Below are 9,773 nucleotides of genomic sequence, written 5' to 3' on the forward strand. Positions count from 1 at the left end.
TTAAAATAAAACATATATAGTAACTAATAAAATTAAATAGAGTAGGTCAACGTTGATAGCAACATGCATAGTTTTTTATGTGCATGGTTCGTGGACTTCTTGACTATCTACAATTTACAGCCTGTGAATCCTTTCTTGATTTATTTTAAGAAAAGCATGTAAAGTCGATCAAAATCATCACAATAACACAGAAAACAAAAATTAGTAACGAAGATTATCAAGTACATTAATTGAAATGTAGAATCCCATCTACATGAATATCATCAAAACACTTCAAAATTAGTGCTCAGTTCAGACATTAATTTTCACTGAGCAAGATAAACTGACAACAAAATTATAGATACACAGCCAGGATTCGAATGCAATCTAGCTATACATGATCACCGAAGTTATTTGATTCTTGGCAACATAATATTATGCTCTAGAAATTCAGAATGTTAGCACAACTAGGGGTCAAATTCTGCGTCAAATTTTGAAGCCAGGGACTGAGCTGAGTCCAAACTGGGTCCTGACTCCAATCCGTGTTCGTTTTCGGTACTTGGAGCTCTGGCAATTCTGTCTTCCCTGACGGTAATTGCAAAGACATTGAAGACCCTTTTTTCTCATCTTTTACAACTTTTTCATGCAAAAATTCTTCTACCATGATCACTTCTTGTTCTTGCTTGAGGATCATATGAGGTAGCGATACTATGGGCGCCATTAGTTGATGATCTTCTTGTTGACCACAAAAGGAGATTGTCTCAAACGATGATGGTGGGGAAGGCGATGTTTGAATTGTCTTCATCTCTTCCTCCACTGCCCTTTGCTCCAGGACTTTCAAGGAAGTTGCCTTCCTGTATATCTTACATAACACAATGTCCTGCATTGCAACATGCATAAAAAATATGTTAGTATCGGCTTGATATAGAATTTAAATATGGTTTTACAGGGTACTGTAAATAATAATTACCTTTGGCAGAGGGCAACTATCCGGGAGGCGATACTCGTTCATAACCCAATCAGTCTTCATTCCTTTAGGGGCTCTTCCTTCATAGAAAACAAGAGTTTTTCTGAGGCCAATAATGCGTTTCGGATCAGATAAGCTCACAATTTTCCTGTCAGAACCAGTGGCTTTCCAGAATCCATGTTCAGTAGTCCTGTTAGGCCTTCCTCCACTTCCATGTTTCCTGTCTCTAGGCACAAAGAAATACCACTCTCTCTCGCCCACCTTCGACAATCCTGAAACCAAATTAAACCATCAAAACATTAACTCCAAGCCTAACCAATTTGCATAATAATTAAATATATACACATCTATATATACATATATGTACCTGGCAAGTCCCAAGGATCATGGCGATAAATGTTAAGCAAACCAATAATATCATAATGAATTTTTTTCCCAAACACCATGTTCTTGAGATAAAAATTAAGGAGTTCATCTTCAGTAGGGTGGAACCTGAATCCTGGAAGTTGAAGCTCTGATGTCATGATATCATCAACTGCAAAATAAGATTAGGTAATGCTCTCTGGTTTGTTTAAGGTTGTGTGAAAAGTGATAGTGGTATTGCTGCATGTTAACACACACAGACAAAGGGTATTTATAAGTTAAAAGAAATAAGAAGAGAAAATTAAGAAGACAAAGACCACTGGACCAAGTCATCAAACTTGTGGGGAACATAGAGTAAAAGTCTCTTTAAAAGACTGAAAAAAAAATAAAAATTGGTGGAACCCACGCGCTTATAATACATAATAAAATCCACCAAAGTGTTTACCTGTGTCTACTGATGGGGACACCAACACGTTTTCTTCAATTTTTGGACTTTTACTTGGAAATTTCAGGCAAGGCAGGATTTTTCCAATGAAATTTCTACCACACTGTTTGATCGCTTATTTTTTGAACAATGAACTATCCCGCAATTTCAAGTTTCAAACAAATAGATGGTCAGCTATTCAACTGGTCCTGTCCACCGAATACTAAAAACCCTTCAAGTCTATTACTATTTCGGTTGAAATGGTCATAACTTTGAGCAGGGTTCCCTTTTTTTTTTATAATTTTTATTTTTTTTATCGAGATATCCAAGCCAATTTATGTACACCTCAATTAATCTTCTGAGATCTTGAAACTATCAGTTTGATAAAAGTTTCAATAGTTACTTTTATTAGCACTCGAAAAGGAGACTTAAACTCAAAATATTTTAAATAATACACCCAAGAGTCTCTATTGACTTGACCACCCAGAGATCATTATGAGTAGGTTCTTCATAATTCTTGTAGTTATATGTTCTGCAATTTTGTTGCTAAGTATTGAGTTTCATTAAATGCAATAGAAACGAAAATCTTTTGTCAGAAAATTTAACTGAACTTCACCAAGAAACTGGGAAACAAATTAACATCCCAAGAACTTGTTCATTCCAAGAAACACACCATCATGTAATTTCACGAAAAATGCGAAATATTCTTTAAACTGTCCTTTCGGAAACTTATAAATCACTTATGATATTAAAAATGATGTTGCATGTTACCCTTTGAGTTAAAATAATTTGGTACTGATTGTAGTGTGATTCTGCTTTAAAATTCATGTAATTTTTTTCTGATGAAGTAATTACAGAAATGTAAAAAAGGAGGTTAATGATCCTGATAAAGGAGGTTGTTGAAGTAATTAAAAGTATGGAAAGATGCATAAATCAATCACTCAATAATACTCCATTTACGTATCCATCAAATTTTCTGTGTTGGGTCAATTTGTTTATATTCCAAACTCCAAAGTCTTTTGTAAAGTGATAACTATCAAAAGCATACAAATTTTCTAAAGCCACTCCGCGTTGTCAGCAATTATTATTAATTTTTTATTTTAATATAATATCTATGATTTAAGGAGAGTATTCATAGCCTCAATTTTGAGTGCTTTGACTTGGAAGTCTTCTCCCAAGACCCCATTTGGAAGTCTTTCCATCAATAAGGCAAATCACAGGCTTTTTTAATTATTACTCCACCCTTTTTCTAATTTCTTTAACTAAATTATCGATTCATTTCAAGTTTTAGAAAAATCCGACATCCATATTCCATTCGACGCATACAATGTCTTTTCCATTGATATGTTCTAGAATTTATACTTAAAATTCCTTTTGTACTCGCATATGAGAATTTGATTTTTCGAGATTGTAAATCCTAACTTGTGATTTTGTAAACTTTTACTAGAAAAGGTGGATGTTGAATTCTTGATCAATCCTTGTTGTTTATTCATTATTATTATTATTATTATTACTAAGGGTGTTTGAACTAGTTTACGCATATCTCAACTAATTTTACAGTGATTATCTCTATTAGTGTCTGGAATGACTCGAAATCAAAGACTTAAAAAATCTCTTTTTGTTTTTTTATCATCAGATCATCTAATGATAATTATTGTTATTGTTTATTGATCTAAGTGGTTTCTAAATTTGGTGTTAGATAATTGAAATTAATAAGAGAGAGCAATTGCAGGTAAGTTTCCATGAAATTTCTTGGAATCTTCATGAATCTAATGAAAGTTTAGCGAATGGTACTGAAGCCAACACGGTTTCACAATTAGAAGCAGTAGTGAAAGGTGAGTTTGTGATAAAATAAGATGAGCCTAATCATATTTAAACCCAATTCCATCGTTATCAGAATATTTCTTGTTTTGCTCACATTAGAATTGTTTAATAAACTATTTAGACTAATGTGTTTTGTTTAAGTTTTTAATTCATGATCAAAGTAAAAGTAAAAGTATAAGATTAGAAAAAAAGTAGTGGTTGGTGAGATCCTTGTTTTGATTAATGTAGACTTAAAGCCGAATCACAACACATCTATTATTATTATTATTATATATGCTAATATTAACTCTTATTTTAAATTTACGCGATTGAGTATTAAGACCATATTAATACCACATCAAATTACCCAACATATTATACACTCCAAAACTTTGCACTTGGGTATGTATAACAGTGGAAACTTTTACTTCTAAATCATGAGTTATTGTATATTTATATTGTTATTTTGAATTGTTCAGTATGAAAAAGTGTGAAAGGATGAAATAACAAGTCAAAAGATTATTCCACTATCATATATTTAATAAAGTAAACAACATACTCCCACGCGAGGTTCAGTGAAATTCCAAGTTGATACCTTTTGTTGTATTTATTACAGATTAAATTAATATCGTTAGTGACTATTAGAGGTGGTCAGAAACAGTGAGTGAGGTTCTACAAGTGAAGGTATGAGTTTTATAGACGAGGTTATGAGGAGTCTAACGGTGGTCTCAGAAGTGATTTTGAATTTTAGAATCGGTTAAAAACGTTGGCTTGGATGCTACTAACGTGAGCCCTTTTTGCTGACATAAGTCTGTCTTTTGCGAAAGAAAGTGTTGGCGCACTTTAGCATGCTAACGTGCGCTGTGCTACAATGAAAAGTTGAGAATGAATCTATTAAAATAAAGGAAATGACGTTACTTTAAGGATGAGAGTCTAGAATAAATGCAATAAGGGGCATCAACTTGGGATTTCACTAAACCTCGAGTGGAAATATGTCGTTTGCTCTATTTAATATTTATAAGATGCAAAATACCATATCACTATAGAAAAATGTTAGTATTCAAGCCCAATAGAGCATCTCTAAGCTTAAGTACCACACTTGGTTAGTGTGAGATCCCGGTGTGAGATCCTAACATTGCACCCCTCTCACCTCCTTCAAGAGCAGTTCTATATAGGAAAATGTTAGAACTCAAGCCCAACGCCCCTAGCTTATAGATAACCCTTTCCGCAACTCAACTCTTAATAATAGCACCAATATTATAAATCAAGCCTAAGAGAGCGTCCAACTCAAAAGATTAATGTAATAGGTGAGAGTACTCCTAAACTTAAGTATCACACTTGGTCGATATGAGATCACGATATGGGATCTTGACAGAAAATTGCTCCGTATTGACGAGGGTTCTGATGACATTAAAAACTGTTATTAGTATCATTGGATGTAATACCCTATATCGAATCAGCTACGCGTAAATGTTATTGCTGCAGGCCTAACATTATTCTTTTTAAGTTGTCTTTATTTGACAGATCAGATAGACATCCGTTCGACATCAACCCTCTTATCTTCTTGTATCGTATCATTTGTTAGATGATTAAAGGAAATAATGATTGCTTCTTGTGATTACAACTCAGTTTGAATCGTTAATCGTAATATGAACTAAAGATTATTAAATTAATTAAAAGGAGGCTCTAGTGGGAATTGAGCGTTCACTCATTCAGATTTCAGACTCTGGCTGTAATGGGCCTGGATTTTTATAGCTCAAGTTCAGGCGTGAATTGGGTTAGAGCCGTCATTTTAATTGCCACAATTGCAGCTTTTTAAGGGCCCCAGATTATGAACCATTTCACACGAATCTAATTCATGCCACTCACATTCCTGTCATACCCCATGTTTAAGATTCACATTAGATTTTTTAAAGCTATTATTAAAAAAGACTCTTTAAAATATTTGTAGTTGTTAGAAAATTTAATAAAAAAAAAAAAAAACCCATATCGAGACAATGTTTTTGAATAGTTAATTGTTTTTTTTATCTTTTATTTTAGGATAAAAAATTATTTGGGTAATATGTTAGAAAATTTAAAAAAAAAAACCCATATCGAGACAATGTTTTTGAATAGTTAATTGTTTTTTTTATCTTTTATTTTAGGATAAAAAATTATTTGGGTAATATGTTAGAAAATTAAAAAAAAAAAACCCATATCGAGACAATGTTTTTGAATAGTTAATTGTTTTTTTTATCTTTTATTTTAGGATAAAAAATGATTTGGGTAATGAATATAATTATACAAATACTCTGATTAATAGGAGATTGTTACATCAACATTTGTGGTATATACACAATTTTACGAATACATCTACTAATAGGAGATTGTTACATCAAAATACGTGATATGCATACAATTATACGAATACATCTAATTAATAGAATATTGTTACATCAATATATGTGGTAGACACACAATTATACAAATACATCTGATTAATAAGAGATTGTTGCATCAGTAAGTGTGATATACTCACAATTATACAAATACATCTTGCTAATGAGAGATTGTTACATCAATAAATGTGATATACGCACAATTATACAGATAGATCTGATTGATAAGAGATTGTTACATCAATAAGTGTGATATACACACGATTACATGGATACATCCAACTAATAGAAGATTGTTACATCAATATGCGTGATATCCACACATCTTATAATCGATCATATATACATGCATCGATTGTATTGAGATTTTCTTGTTTGAATGTGACATTTGACAGCCAACACGTATTTTCTTGGAGGTAAAGTTGTGTTAGGGCCAAAAATCGCCCTTGGCCCAAATAAGCAAACAGGATCACTAGTGAAGAAAAGACCGGGCCCAGTCCTAAAGAGGCCCAAGCCAGATCGGTCCCATTTGATACGAAATATGGCCGACCCAAACTATCTGGGTACTAGCCTCCCAGTTCCAGCTCACTTCTTGGGTTTATAGGCGAGTTCCGAGCCCACAGCTCATTGATCATATTCCTGTTCCTGATCAATCTCCTATTCGAAGTCATTTTCCTGTTTCAGAACACTTTCCTGATCAGAATCACCTTCCTATTCGGACACTGGTAAGACAGCTTACCACAACCATAATTCTTATAGGGTTTGCACCAGAGTCACATTAGGACTCCTACTCCTACCAGGATTGGGAGACTAGACAGTCACTATATAAACAAAGGTCAACCCTCTCACAGAGGGAGAGAGATTACACCTTCACACCCGAAGCTCCTACTCGAGAGCTTTACATCATCGCCGTAGTCACAGTCCCCGACTAGACTTTCGGTAACCTCTTACTCCCTAGCCCTCACTATATTAGTCTTTCAGTCTTGCTGACTTGAGCATCGGAGTGTCTACGGCAAACACCGCTCCGATGTTTCCCGTTCGCTTCACGCGTGTGTTTTTCTACTTGTGCAGGTACAGCAGATCGCTAGTGGTCTCATCCTCATGGGATCAAACCCCCCTTCCGTATAGGTAGATTTTTATGTCTACAAGTTGTAGGTCGTTTGGGGCAAGACTTGCTTTAAGGGACAGACAAAACTATGGAAGATTGATCATACAGCCTACAAGAAAAAAGACGAAGAAAATAAAAAAGGAGAAAAGAGACGAATTGGCTTGGTTTTCAGTGTTATGAGGACCACATGAAACAGGATTCCCATTGGACTAATGCCCTAATTCTATGGACCCATTATGTTGGATCTTCCAAACCCATTAGTTCATTTGTTGGGTCAGATTTGAAAAAATTTAAAGCCGAATTGGGCCAAATCGAGGTCTGTTTAACCCACATTTAAGCTTAATCTTTAAATTGAATTGAGCCAATATCTCTAATCAAACATTACAAGTGGGGTGTCTACTTTAAGAAAGTAAGAGCAGTAAAGATGAAATGTCACTAGTGTTAGGAGTAGTGATTAGTTACTTACAGTACTATTACTGGCTTTTTAAAGCAGTAGAATTGCTATCAGATTCATCACTCAAGCAGTTAAAACTTAAAAGTAGGGGTGGTCAAGGGACCAGTCCCAAATGGGACCAGTCACTCATGGGCCTGGGACCGGTCCCAGGCCCATGAGAAAAACTAGGACCCGGACCAGGTCCTAGGCCTGGTCGGGACTGGTCCCATGGGCCCAGGACCGGTCCCATGGGTCTTGGATAATTTTATTTTTCCCACTCAAATTTTTTATATTTTGGGGGCAAAACAAAATTTTATAGGGGGTTTTTAGTCTTTTTTAGGGGTAAAATTTATAAATTTTATAAAATTTTTAGACCTGTAAAATTTCATTTTAGCCCTTATAATTTATATTTGTTTTAAAATTAACAGGGGGTTTTATGTAATTTGACAGGGGACTACATTGAAAAAATATAAAAAATTTTGGGCCCGGGCTTGGAGGAGGGCCCAATGGAGGGCCCGGGCCCTCCTCCTTAGGCCTAGTCCCGTTTTAGGACCAGGCCTCCTAGGTCCAGTCCTCTTAAGGACCGGTCTTAGGATCGGGTTTTAAAGTTGGGCTTTTGGGCCCGGTCCCAAATGCCCAGCTCTAGTTAAAAGTACCATTATGCCATTTCCCAAACTTTTTTGAGATGTTAGGTTCTCCCACTTATTTAGCCTCACTTCCTTCCCCAAAGGCAATATGTTTCCCAACACTACTTCATTTCACTGTGCTTGAAAATCAGTAGTGACCCATCATCTGTCCACTCCCTTTTTATGCGTCAAGGTCGAAAATCTTCCACAAGATTAGAAGTGTGTATGTTTACATGCAAATAAGATGTATTGACATAACATATCATGATTGAAAGGATGTAAAATGGGTCTTTTTTTGGTTTTCCCCACATAATAACTTTGGAGTTTGGACCATATCCGGGCCTAGTGACAATATTTCAAAAGTTTTAATGAAACAAAACAGAGGTCATATGTTTCACATTCAGATTCATGTAACCTGGGAACATTATAAGTTTCCTACATATATTGTTAACATTCCCTGAATTAATTGCTGTCTGGATTACTACTACAATTACTGAATACCTTGTTTCAAATGGGTTCCAAGTTTTGGTCCCCACTGTTCAGTTAAATACAACCGCACTGCTCTTCCAGTTGACATATAATGTCTTTTGGGAAAATTAGTGAGGGGCGGCACTCTGTGTATCATAATTGCCTAAGGCAAAAGGAAAGCGGGCCAGAAAACAGAAACCAAAAAAGGCATACACAAACTGCTCAAAACTAATCTGGTCCCCAACCAATCTCTGTAGTCACATTGCCCCAAAACCTGTACATTCTATAATGCTTATTCTTTTTCTAGGGGATACATGATTTCTGTAACTAGCTTTTACAGGAAGAGAGAACACTACTCAAAACCCCATCAATTGTTTGTTTCCCCTCTTTGAGTTTAATAAGAAATTTAACTCATTATTAAGCCAGTGAATTGGGTAATTTCAACTTATAATTTCTTTGCATTTCGTGAACTACACTTGTCATTAGCCTGTAATTAATATCTGTGCCAGTCTTGATGAATGATTAAGCCGAGGTCTTTTGTCAAAGTTTCCAATGTGTTGTTAAATGGCTCAATGATAATTTAAGAGAAAAAGCCATGGGGCTTTCTCTGTTACAAGTGTGCTATTTTTTGTAACGGCAGTGGAACAAAGCAGGCCTTGGTTATTGGTTGAGGTTGCAAGAATGAATAGTTTTTCTGTTCCAATTTTTTCAGGTCATCATTTGTCTTTCTCTACATTGCTTTTGCAGTAGCATCAAAACAAACAACGTCCAGACTCCAGCTACAGTTAAAAAAATCTCTGGCCCTGCAAGGATGAGCTGTACCAGTACCACTCTCTGAACACACTCACCGGGGACACTTAATACGTTAATATTGCAAATTTGACCCCAAATAAAACAGCAATAGTAGAAAAAACGAAGTCCGCAAGCCACAAAGTGACCCCAATTGCATAAATCATCATACACAAAAACAGTACCTTAAAAAACTGGCAGAACCAAAAGGAGCTAATAAATAACACCACCATGCAGGCTGTAGCTAGGGAGGAGGCAAGACATATTGGTAAATTTGTTTGACATAGAGAATAAAGCCTGCTGTTTTTGGATTTTTGCTTCTTGACTTCATTCTATAATCTTTGTGCTTAATTCGAGGTGCCAAAATGCAAAAGCTTAATCATCATACCAAACTAAACAATAATAGTAATACAAACTAACTTTTTCTTCCTTTAA

At 35.2% G+C, this 9,773-nt stretch overlaps 1 protein-coding gene across 1 annotated transcript; it reads right to left on the reverse strand.

The window, feature by feature from the left end:
• Window positions 1-190: 190 nt before the first annotated feature.
• Window positions 191-1,571, reverse strand: LOC116142156 (NAC domain-containing protein 22-like). The gene is made up of 3 exons (XM_031427591.1): window positions 1,314-1,571; window positions 950-1,218; window positions 191-859 (listed from the first exon to the last, which is right to left on the reverse strand). The coding sequence occupies exons 1-3, from the start codon at window positions 1,468-1,470 to the stop codon at window positions 422-424; spliced, it is 864 nt and encodes a 287-aa protein (XP_031283451.1). The 5' UTR covers window positions 1,471-1,571; the 3' UTR covers window positions 191-421.
• Between the last annotated feature and the right edge of the window lie 8,202 nt (window positions 1,572-9,773).

This window comes from Pistacia vera, unplaced genomic scaffold (genome assembly GCF_008641045.1).
Source record: "Pistacia vera cultivar Batoury unplaced genomic scaffold, PisVer_v2 Contig405, whole genome shotgun sequence".
Taxonomy (NCBI): domain Eukaryota; kingdom Viridiplantae; phylum Streptophyta; class Magnoliopsida; order Sapindales; family Anacardiaceae; genus Pistacia; species Pistacia vera.